Consider the following 12,210-nt stretch of genomic DNA (forward strand, 5'->3'; position numbering starts at 1 on the left):
CAATGTTTTCCCCTTCACTTTCAAATGAAAAGCTGCTGGGGGTCCCCCACATGGAGTCAAAAGCCACAGAGAGAGCATGCTGCCTTGGGAATCGATCCCACTCCTTTACAGATGTGCTGCAGCTACTCAGGAGGGACTTGGAGAGCAAGGGTCCAGTGTTTCTTGACACGTATCGCACTCTGCAGGGAGATGTAACAGAAATCTGCCCATCCAAATGTCACAAAAGGCCTCGAGTAAGTTCAGGAGAGCTTGTGAATTCAATTAATTATTACTGATGACACGGATGAGTTCTGGGAGTGCAGTAATTGAGGTTTGGGTAATTACAGCTGCATTGCAGGATGAAGCAAAGACAGCATATTACCTACACTGGCTCTGCTCGGGGGCAGGGACCAGCAGGATGCGCGTGCTGGTCAGCTGCAGTCCCCAAGGGCCATAAAACTGGGGGACAAACAGTGGTATTTCACTCATCCAGCATACTAAAGAACCATTTAATTCCCTTTCCAGAGCCCAGTTGTTTTGCTACATCATAAAAACCTTCAGGAGACATTAATCCCAGCTCATACTGGCAACAGGAGTGTAATAAGAGCGTAATTTCATTTCCTGCTGCATGACGGAGTTAAAAACCAAATGCATCTCAATTTCTCCTAAGAAATTCAAATGAATGGTTCTGAGGGCTTGTGAGATGAACACCTTCCTGATGCTTTGTAATAGCTTTGAGTCCAGGCTTTGGAGCTGGCCTTTCCTCTACAGGGGAACAATCCCCCACCCCAAACCCTATCGAGCCGTGAATCTTAAACTAAGGTCATGGATTCATAAAGTTCTTCCTTGGCAAAGCCACCAAGTAATAACTGCACAGGTCATGCAAGCAGAGGAGGTGCAACATTTTTCTGACAGTCCTAAGGGTCATAGATCATAGTGGGGAAAAGGATTTCTGCTGCTGTTGTGAATTAGACTGGGTAGCAATTACTGAGGCAGCTCCATTGGTGCAGAAAACTGGAGGAACTCTTGTTCTTTGTAGATGAAGAAAAGTTTAATACTATTGCCTGGGGGAATCCAAAGTTACCTTCGAAACAATGGAATAGGGAGCTGAAAAATCTATATGTTCCATTGTGCTTTCATTTTAACTTCTCTACTATAGAAAATCCCATGTACAATATCCCTACACTTAATCTCCTGAAAGTGATCACTTATTTCTAGCTGCACATACCAACTGGTTCTTTTTACTGCACTGGGTTCGTTTTGCTATGTGAAGTATTTACCATTTTCGTTCCTGCCCTCCACAATATGCACTAATCTGATCTATCTCATGCCATCATTTAAAAGTACACTCCTAGTTTGGTGTCAAAGGCCCTAATTTCTCCAGTGTTAACACTGGCAACTGTGTCTCAGCTTGGTCAAACACTCCCAAAGTATATATATATGTATATATTTAATATATATACTATATATATAGTATATATATACTATCTTTTGCAGTCACAGCTGTCTGAGATGAACCAACTTGAAATAACAGATGCAAACCAACAGAAGGATACAAAATACAAACCAATTGCATAACTTAATACCTACTGCTCGAGTGAAGTCATTCCAACATCACACATACACTGTGTATTGCATACTTGAACTTTAACACCTACATTTTCACGCACAGTAGTTAGAGGTCATTTTTCTCAGACCTATTTTGCTATCCCTGAGGTATTAAGCATCATTGAACTTCCTAAAACACCTGAAAGCATCATCCAAGATGCTTAAATCTCTGCTTAATATGTCAGTGGGATGCCTTATGCTGCACTGCTGGTGTGTGCCACTTATCTAACTCACCTGGCACTCAGATTAGGAGTTCACAGCCCTACAGTTTTCCTCCTGCAGATGGGTTTTAGTTGCTGTTCTTCAGTCGATCTTGCTTCCCATTGCTCCTGCAGCTGCAGAGTCAGAACTGTTGGTACAGTTCCAGTGACTAATTCCTGCATGACTTCCCAGAGCATCACAGATGTGTCCATAAGGAACATGCTTTCAGAAAATGTGTAGATTGCTAATTCCCTTCCAAATGTACCCTCGAACCCCCAGTAACACCCACTGCCACATTGCTTTGAAGAGATTACAAACTGGCAGAGGATTGTGTAACTATTAACAGGCAAGTGGCATTCCTATGAGGAGCAGACTATCAGAGGAAGTGTTCTCATTACCCACTCTGCTACTTTCTGCTGCTTAGGAATGATGGAGTCACCTGGCTACTCTCAGACAAACTCCATTGTCCTTCCTCTTGCCATCATGACGTATTCCTCTGGTATTAATTGGGTGATGGTATTTCTGTCATGTCTGGAAGGTATTGAGATGAGGACCCAGCAGTGCATCACATCCACTCGCATTGTGTGCTGCTTGCATAGAACATTCTGATCTTCGAGTACAGACGTGGTGCAAAGCGTATGGAGATGCTGGTGTGCATTTGCTTTGGCAGTGAAACATTGTGCCTGCTGGAACCAGTTTGGCAAAAGAGAAAAATGGGCTGCATGTAAAGAAATCGATATTGAAACTGCCTGAGGGTACCCCAGAAAAATGTGTTTATTGAAGGCTGAAATAGCTTAGTGAAAAAAACCCCAACAAAATTATGGCAGAGAAATTCTTCCTCCTGTGAGTGAGGAATCACTCAGAGCTATGGGGAGGTTTTACTCTTTGCTTGCCTTGCTCTGCCTTCCACAGGAACCCTGTGGTTTACATGGTGTGTACCTACAGAGCTTAATTAACTACCAAGCCCTGAGCCCTACACTGGGGAGACACAGTGAAGAGTGAAGAAATACATAGCAGAATTAATGTATATATATATGGGACAATGGAGGGATGCTAACTTGATGAGTAACTGCTACAAATGCATTAATGTATTTGTCCCTGGAAAAAAGCAGTGAGAAAGACTGTTTGCATTGCAGCAGTGCCACTGGCTCATTAGCAAGTGGAATTAATTAAGGTGTCCTGATCACTCCATTGCAGGGAAATCAACAGCAGAGATGCACTCTCATCCCTGGTGTCTAGCTCATTGTGTTTCTCTGCAGAGCACTGCACATGGCACAAGGTTTCCTATTGAGGTATTTGAGAAGACCTCCACCCCAAAGGTCCTTTCCCCTCCTACCTCCCTGGAATACTGTCATTCCATGTGTATTCAGTGTCATTTAAATACCAGGAGGAAGAAATGCCCAGTCTAGCAAGCAGTCTACTGTGATTCAGAAAGGGGTAGAGCTGATTACAGGAGGTTAAAAACTGACCCACAGTTGTAAAGCTCAATATCTATTAATGAGTTGTTTTCTTCAGGGAAGAGATTAATTGATGCTTGTCACATGAAGAAAACTTGTCCCCAAGAGAATGCTGTGAGCACACAGACATACTAGCTTCAAACACCAAGCTGCATGAGAAGGGGCTGGAAGTGACTGCTCTTGCCTTCCCAAGCAATGTCACTGCTCTCAGCTGCCATTGCAATATGACAGCTTAAGTGACAAAGAATATCCTGTAGCATTTTCACTATCCTTCCTCTGAGTAAGGACTCATGCTGTACACTGAATTGGGTGTTATGGCCAGGTTTATCTGGTGAGTTCAGTCCTTCACCTTCAGGCCTCTCACATACAATACCTTCTGATCTAGCCATTTACTGTTCCCAGCTGCTCCAAAAACACTAACACAAGTCCTACTCTAGACCATTCATTTCAGTTAATTGTTATGATGAGTCTCTGAATTCATGTAGGATGGTTTGTAATGTGTCACCGAACCACTCACATTACTCAGGGAAAAGAATGATGAGTGGTTTGTGTCCCAGTGAATAGAAAATACTGCTATTCTTAATGCCAGTCTTAGGTTTGGGCTTTGTGTCAGTGACAAGCCTATTTGATGACAATAAAGGAAGGGGAATGGGAAAAAAAGGCCAAGGAGAGAATCTTGGTTTCCCACCCCTCATGCCAGTCTCCCTGGAATGTGTGGAGTAGCACTGAACAAAGAGAAAGCACTTAAAGCACTAAAAGACTGATAAAGCACCCTGATGCTTTGTGATAAGCTGCCTTTCTGCTTGTTTGGAAGGTCAATGGTCCAGTTTTTCTCATACTTTTTAACGTGATAAAGATCAGGTGTCCAAAGGTATCACGGGTTTGACTGGGTCTGTGCTCAGTGTGGCCAGATAGCTGAATTTGTAAGCCACATGAAACAGCACTTGTAGAACCTGTTCAAGCAGACAACTCAATACTCTCCGTGTGCTTTAGCCAGGAAAGGAGCTCACCCATGTATTTCCCCCTATAGATTTGTCCAGGAAGTTGGGAATGAAAACAGTAGGAGAGGTGGTGTGGGTTCTGTTTTCCTCTGTTTCATCTTATTTCTAGGGTAAATCCAAGAGCAGAGAAGGAAGTCTCCATGGCATCTGTACTGAGTGAGCAGCCAAGGAGACAAATGACTTTCCCATCTCCTGTTTCTGTTCACAGGTGATGTAACACTTCATCATCTCACTAGCTCTAAACCTATCATGTTAGGTGTCAGCACTGGAAAGCAAGTGCCCATTGATTTACCTTAAGTACTGTGCACACAAGATTTAACTTCCTTCCATACTGTCAGTGCAATTTACCCGAACAGCCTTAAAACGCAGGGCCATGCTCTGCAGTTTTCAATCTGTTGACAAATTTAATCATCAATGTACAGATTGGCTTTTAGGTACACAGAATGAGATTACAGTAGAGACCAGTTCTGAACATTCAAATGAAGATAAAGTCTGAAACTGGCTCTACAGCCAACTGGCAGCTCAGATCCATCCTGCACTGAAGTTACTTGGAGATTATGGGTCTAGAGTGTGAGCTGCCAGGAGGCTGACTGGTGTTACAGATGGGAATGATCTCATTTCAGTGGGAAGACTGTGGAGTAAGACATTACAGGACTGGGCTCCTGACACATTCTCAAATGAGAGAACAGTAATAGGAGAGAGGGGGGAAAAATAGCACCCCAAGTTAAAACCAAACATCAAGAAGCAGTGGGAAGGCTTCCCTTTAGATACCTCCCTGCTACCAAGTAAATCAGCTGCTCATGCCAAGGTGACCAGTGAAGTGACAAGGGCAGATCACAGCTGATAAGCCTTTTCTACCTAGGTAGCATTACAAACTGAGCAAAACCTCCTTTGCAAGCATGATTTTAGGCGAGTGAGTAGAAATCCCAACTATCTGCTGTCAAAACCAGGGCAGCAGCCTCCAGCATCCCAGAAGATCCACATTTGCTGTAAGCCAAACAGATGAGGCACATGGAAGAAAAACAAAGGCCAAGAGAGATAGAATGAGATAACTTACAGCGATGAGCTGGTAGGAGTTGTTCATCATGGCTATGAGCATGTTCAGCAGCACGACGAGGGAGATGACGTTGTAGGTCCCAAACATAGTGGCCCCAACAAATTCTGTGAACTCATGTCTGGCTTTCACGTTGGTGACGTAGAGATTGAGCAGACCAAACACAGACCAGAAGAGTGACTGGAGGGTCTCGAAAAGTCTGCAAATAAAAACAGGTTTTTAGTTGGCTGCCTTGCTCTGGGGAATGGAAAACAGGTGATGGAGAACACATCAGACATCAGAAGCCTGGGGCACTCCAAAGCGGCTGCTCAGAGCACCCATTTATTCTCCCTGGGAACACTCCTCACTCCAGCCACAGTGACCCATTGGCCAATGCATGTGAGAGCTGTGTCACATCAACATTTGCTACCTATACAAGAACCCCAGTGCATATCCTTGTGAGATGCAGCAAGCATAACTGCCCTGAAGGAACCCCAAATTCCTTTTTGCACTCTACACACATGGAAAGAACAGCCACAATATATTCCCTCTAATCAGAATTGCTGTGATACTGCTGTTATCTATAGACACAAACTCTCCTGTTTGATCAGTGCCTGCATCACTAACACATCTGCAGACTAAATGTTCAGGGAACCCACCCCCAAGTACAGCATGACCATAGTGGTTAAACAGTGCACAACAACAATGCACCACGAGGTAGGAGATGGGAGAAATCACATTGACTTGCACCTTTTGCTCTAATACAGGCTGAGAGCCATTGCTTTGGCTGCAAGTGACCCAGGCCAGTGTGCTAAGACGTTGTCAATTCACAGTGCATGAAGCCAAAGATGCTGGTCTCTGTTGCTTGTTTGTGCAGCAGCTCCCACCACCACAGTGCAGTGCCTGCAACAGCACTGCAAGAATTGATCAGTAATGACTGATCAGAAATGACTCAGATGAGAGTCATCACTTTAATTCAGCTCCAGAGGGTTTTCTTCTTTTGAAGTCTTCCTTCCATAGATGAACTAGACCTGCCCTCACTGTGTTTTACAGCTGATGAGATCATCCCAGGTCTCTATTTGCTTCAGCCAGAGACAAGTGACCTTTCGCAATCACGTCAAATACATAATCAGCAATCTAAATAATTGCTCTATTTGGGCATCTTTGTTCTGGCTTTCCAGAATATGGCATTTATATAATCAAAAAATGACATTTATATTCCTGTTTAAGAGTTTCCATTTTGGCCTGAGGTCAGTAGGTATTTTCAAAAGCTACTACTATAAAAATCAATACATGTAATTCAGATGCTTTACTTGACATGCCAGGAACCTGTACCCCAGCCTTCTCCAGGCATCTGCTCCACATGTAACCCCCTTGCTTCACACGGGGATTTAGTTTCTTTGTATTTTGTGGACATATCTTATGTTTTTCACTGGCCAAGACTATAAAGACTCTTTAAAGCAAAAGTCCTTTCCCCCAAAAGTCAGGCTGTTTGTTAGACTTAGGAAGTAAGTGAGGTGGTAAAATAAGAATGCTAAACATTCCCCTGCTATAAACAGGGAAGTGCTAGCTATCTTTTAACTATTAGAGGTACTGATTAGGCTATAGGCTCAGGGGAGACGGAGGTTCCTGTCATGAAACTGAAACCAGAGATCAGTGCATTGCTCTGAATTCACAGTACTAACCAGGAATATAACCTGGGCCCAGGCGAATGGGTTTACATGTGGACATGGAAAAGACAGCAACTGGTTTCTGCACCTCTGCAGAGAAGTAAGGCTTAGTTACTCTCTCCTCAGTGGTTAATGCCAGGTCAGAACCATGATCTCTTTCCACAGTAATTGTTTCATGTGGGGCTCACACTACTCATAGAATCATAGAATAGAATCATAGAATAGTTCGGGTTGGAAAGGACTTTAAGACCATTCAGTTCCAACCCACTGCCATGGGCAGGGACACCTCACACTAAACCATATCACCCAAGAAGCTCCCTACTTAGGAGAAGCAGCTTTAGAAAGGGAATTTTGTTAATTGTGATCGAGAGACTCCTCCTTGACGAGTACATCCTGCATCTGAAGCAAACTGCATAACACCAAAGCACCACCATCTCTCCACAGAGAGCAAGTGCTCCTCTGCTGCAGGAACCCCATGCAGCCCCTGGGCAAACAGCCCTGGCCATCAGCATGTCCCTCCAGTGAGAATGAGAGCAGGCAGTGAGGTGTGCCTGCCTCCCCTTCCTCCTCTTCCTCTCTCTTCTCCCTCCTCCAGCTGCCAGAACCACAGCGATAAACACATTTTCAGATTGCCCATGCTTTCCAAGGTGAGGCTGAAGCATAAAACCTTACATTATTCATGACTTCACCTCCTTGCTGTCACAAAGGAATATTACTTTCCCATGATCTGTGTTTGCAATGCAGAAAATTTCCTCACCAAGAAAATATTAAACCCATCCTTGGGGACTAATAGGAAATAATGCAGCAGTAAATAGGTGTCACATTTTAAACAAGCTGTACAAACACGAGTGGCGTCTTGCTTTTCCTCCCCTTAGGAAATTAGGTCTTATTGTGTGAGCGCCTAGAAATGCTGGCAGGAATCAAAGGGTACTCATTGAAAGCTTTTTACATTTATTCTTTCATTAGGGATGAACTATGAGCAAAGCTGAGGTACCACCAGCTCTGACTTGAACTCACTCCAGCCCCACAATACAATGTTCCGTTCTGCAGGTTGCTTGTTCTTAGCCAGTCCCCCATGCTGGGCATCTGCTCAAGGGCCAAGTGTCAGCTCATACCGGGGGTGTTAATAACGACTATTTAAACTTATAAGAACCTGTTAAATAAATTCCTTAAGCAAGACTCAAACAAAAAGTAACTGCAGAGCATTCTGTCCCCTGCCAGGAGACCTCGGTCCTAATGGATCCCCTCCCACTGCGATTTTGTTTTACACAAGCCTCTGCCATAAAGGCTGAGCCCCCTCAATTTCCTCTCTGTGCTCCATTCTCCTTGGCAGGGGGTTTAAACTGAATGCTAGGGTGGGAGAAATTGTGGTCTGTATTTAAGCTGATCTGCACACTTGCTGTCAAGTGGCTCTGTATCATTGCCACTTCCCAAGATATTACACCTTCTTACAGGCTTGAAGAGCTTTTTCTTTTCCCCACTGACTCAAGGCTCTTTTCCTGCAGTCAAATCCTGCTGTTGTTTTCTCCCCTAACCTGCTGACAGTGAAGTCGGTAAAACAACTGGTCTGCAATGGACACAGGCCCAAACTAGAATGCAGAACTAAGCACATCTGCTCACCTTAGCTCCAGGGGAAGGCAGTTTCTGGTTCTGAACTTGCTGGGTTTGACCCTTCCTGTGCTAGAAGTTGCCATTTAACAAACACTGTGCTCGCCAAACCTTTCTCCCTCTTGCTGCTGCATCAGTATGGACGCAGGTCAAGGAATAGAGTTTGTTATTTAATTCCTTTGCAAGGGCAGCACAACACATTTCTGGGGCATGGGAAGCAATTAACATACAAAAAAGACTGAAGTCTTTAATTCTGCTTTGCATTAGCACAGTGCAGCTCCATTCACTCCTTCCAGATAGAGGGGCTTCACAAGAAAAGTAATCAAGCCTATGGTGCTGCAGCTCTGCAGGGGAAACCAGCAGCATGTCTGGTCTGTTGAATCAGGATGCTCCTGTAAAGCTGGGCTCTATCCTGTGTAAACCCCCTGCTTTTTTAAGCCCAGAGCCCACAGGGCAGTGCTGGAGCCTTTCCTCTCCCCACCTCATGTGGCCTCAGCCATCATCTGCTTCTGATAACAGTGCAAATATGTCACAAGTCCTTTCTTAACCTCAAGCCTTCAGCTGAGGAAGGGTGGAGAACTATTGGGCGTTATGACAAGTGTCACTTCATTTAGCACAGCGTGGTGGACAACAGTTCTGTTTTGCTTGTTTGCAGGGTGTAGGCCTTTTTCTAGACCGTGCTTTATTTATTTCTCTTCCCATTGTGTTTTAAGTACTGTGCAAGCAGCAAGAACAAAGGCACAGGGCCTGATTATTATAATTATTTGCACTATTAGTAATTAAAACAAATACATCAGAAAGACAATTCACGTTATTTTTCAGCATGTGCTATCTCTTTCAGCCCTGCCAGCTGTCACCACAGCCATTTCCATGCCAACATCTAAGTAAAGTACCAGCATTTCCAGCAAAAAGGGTTTTGCTGGGGTTTCAGTCTCGCCGCACTGCAAGGAAATCAGAGAAGCCTGCAACATCATCATGTAGGCATAAGAAAGGCCTGGGTGAGAGTGATGCTTTTTGCTGTATCATATTATATGTTAATATCTTTTTTCTTGTGTTTATCCCTTGTTTGCCAGATTTTGTTTAGCTTCTCATTCTTTCCTTCTTTACAATTATTATGGCAAAAGCATTCTTGCTTTCTGAAATACACTGGGGTTGAACACAGCCATAATAAAACATAAGTTTCAGGATCACGTAGGGTGACAGCTTCATCCAGAACTTAAAGGACTCTCCCACTTGCAGACATAAGAGTCTTTCTGACAGCAAAGCTCAGCAGAATGTCTGCCCCAGTTACCTCACACCCTTCCTGCAGCATCAACCAGCTCACCTGGTACTTGCAAATGAATAAATAAGGGCACTGTCAGTGCAGTTACAAGACAACAGGCAAAGGCAGGTAACATGGAACAGTGGAAGTCAACCTTACAAACGGAAAGGAAAGGACATCTTACGTGGAGAAGGCATTGTTCTGTTTCTCACATCGGATCCCTTTGCAGTTGTTGGGTTCCTCCGAGGCACTGGTCTCATAGTAAAAATAAAGCTGGTTCAGTCCATTGGCAAAAGCCAGAAGCACCAGGCAGTAGATAAAAAGGAATTTAAGGATGTCTAGCAGCATGCGTCCCAGAGAAATCTGCAAGGGCCCCAGGTGTGAATTGGCTGTAAACAGGGATATGAGACGCAAGGAACTTAAGATGTTGGATATTGCAAAGAGGGCTTCTGCAATGAGAGTCGGGTGCCACATCTCCCACTCCTCCCTTGGTCGAGAACCGTTATACTGAAAGAAACAACAAGGGTATAAAAGTTAATTGTGTTGTAATTGCTCTCAGATAACGTAAAAAGACACATCTACTAATGCAGGTAAACATTAGCCCAGTACTGGTGACACGAGAAGTAGTTTTAGACTCTTCAGAGGCTTCTGGCTGTTCTTAGCCTAAACTTAGAGAACAAGGCTTTTGAACTCTGAGTTCACTGTTTGCAGGTTCTTCAGGTCCATGGGCTCGTACACAACCTATCTCAATGCTTAAACAGTTCAGCTTGCCCTTCCACAGGCTCAGGTCAGAAATTCCCAATTACCTTTTCTTTCCTTTTGCTCCTAAAAACAATTGCACATTGAGAACACTGCACATTCCTGGAACAATCCAGGGGATGAAGGAGGGAAGAAGGGAAGCAATGAACTGGTGAGCCTAAGAAATGGCTGCTTTCCTTCCCCTGTAATCCCAAACCCTGCCAACAGCCCAGAAACAAAACACTTCCTTCAAATTAATTTCCTTATTAGTTAATTTGCCATGGCAATTTTAGGAGAGTTGCTAAAGCACAGGTCCTAATTACAGCTGAAGCACTGGATACATTTGAGTGCATCAATTATACCATTAACTTGGGTTGTAATGCAACTGTAAAAGCAGAAGCATTCTCTGCACAAAGAGCAGCCGGATGCAAATAGGTTACACGAACGAGCTGGTTGTATAAATGTTAACTACTCTGGCTTAACTACGCTGGCACAACAGAATGGAGTCAAAGACATTTTAATGTCAAGAATAATTGTCCTTTTAACATTTGTCTCTGCTCATTTCACATGTATAAAAGGCAAAACTGTACTTGGAATATATAGCTAACAGTGCAGCCAGTGTGCTTAGGACTCCTAAAATAATTTTTGTGTCTCTTAAAAGGAAGAGGCATCAGAGACAGATGAATTTAGGGGACTTTTCTATTTCAATCTGAAGGTCCAATATATGAGCTCACAATTCTCTTTCAAGGACACAGCTAAAAGCAAGTTGGTATTTCAAACAATTCCTCTGTATGGTGGAGCTGAGACATGATACAAAGGCATTGCAGCATGACCTCTGATTGCTTCTGACCTTTCCAAACTGCTCTTTATTACATGACCATCATGACCTGCGCCTGTTAACTTGAGTTGAAGATGGGTCTTAAAATGCTTACAAACAGGCAGACATGTTAAGTTTTTGCCAGTATCCAGCACTGGGGGTGGGTGGTTGGGACTCAAAAGTCTCCCCTGCACAGAGAGCAGGTTTGCATAGTTGTCTGCAATTCTCTTCTGCATGCTGCCTGGACACAGCAGCCCAGGGACCCTCAGCTAGGGCTTAGCATAGACTGCATGTAAAGGTATGTGAAAAGGTCATCTTCATCTCACATCTATTTTTAAAGCAACCTGTTAGGGTTGCATATTGGCCCTGATGATATATCCCTGCTTGGTAATCAGTAGACTCTTCAGCACAACCTAGCCATCACAGATAGAAGATTTCAGAGGTCTCTAATGAAGCTGGGTGTCTAGGAAGGCTGGAGTTGGTTGGGTTGGGCATCACAAAATGAAACAGAGCAGAGATGTATTCAGAGTAGTACAAGTAAGTTACACCAGGCAGTCACATTTACCCTTCCTCATTACATGATAATTCAATGCAACAAATGAAAACTGATTAAGAAAGTGTTTTTACCCTATAATTAGCCTGAAGGTTTCATTGGTATTGGACAATATTAGGGTCAGGTCTTGGAACCAGTCAAATCAAGACAAGAAAAAGTCTCCACATAAAAACAAGGATGAAAACATTAGTGTCAGTCTGCAATTTATTTTTCTGATATTTGGCAGAAATCTAAATGTCCATGTAATCCTCTGAAGTTCTAAGGAGTGTTAGAATATGGTATAT

At 43.7% G+C, this 12,210-nt stretch overlaps 1 protein-coding gene across 1 annotated transcript in view; it reads right to left on the minus strand.

Annotated features, from left to right (window-relative positions):
* Positions 1 to 12,210, minus strand: part of TRPC5 (transient receptor potential cation channel subfamily C member 5) — a 62,777-nt gene that overhangs the window by 13,711 nt on the left and 36,856 nt on the right. The window contains exons 5-6 of the mRNA XM_005144845.3: positions 10,003 to 10,325; positions 5,304 to 5,499 (exon numbers count right to left, since the gene is read on the minus strand). Of these exons, the coding sequence (XP_005144902.1) occupies positions 5,304 to 5,499; positions 10,003 to 10,325 (519 nt within the window). The remainder of the gene's footprint in view (positions 1 to 5,303; positions 5,500 to 10,002; positions 10,326 to 12,210) is intronic.

The sequence above is a fragment of the Melopsittacus undulatus genome, chromosome 6, assembly GCF_012275295.1.
Source record: "Melopsittacus undulatus isolate bMelUnd1 chromosome 6, bMelUnd1.mat.Z, whole genome shotgun sequence".
Taxonomy (NCBI): Eukaryota; Metazoa; Chordata; class Aves; order Psittaciformes; family Psittaculidae; genus Melopsittacus; species Melopsittacus undulatus.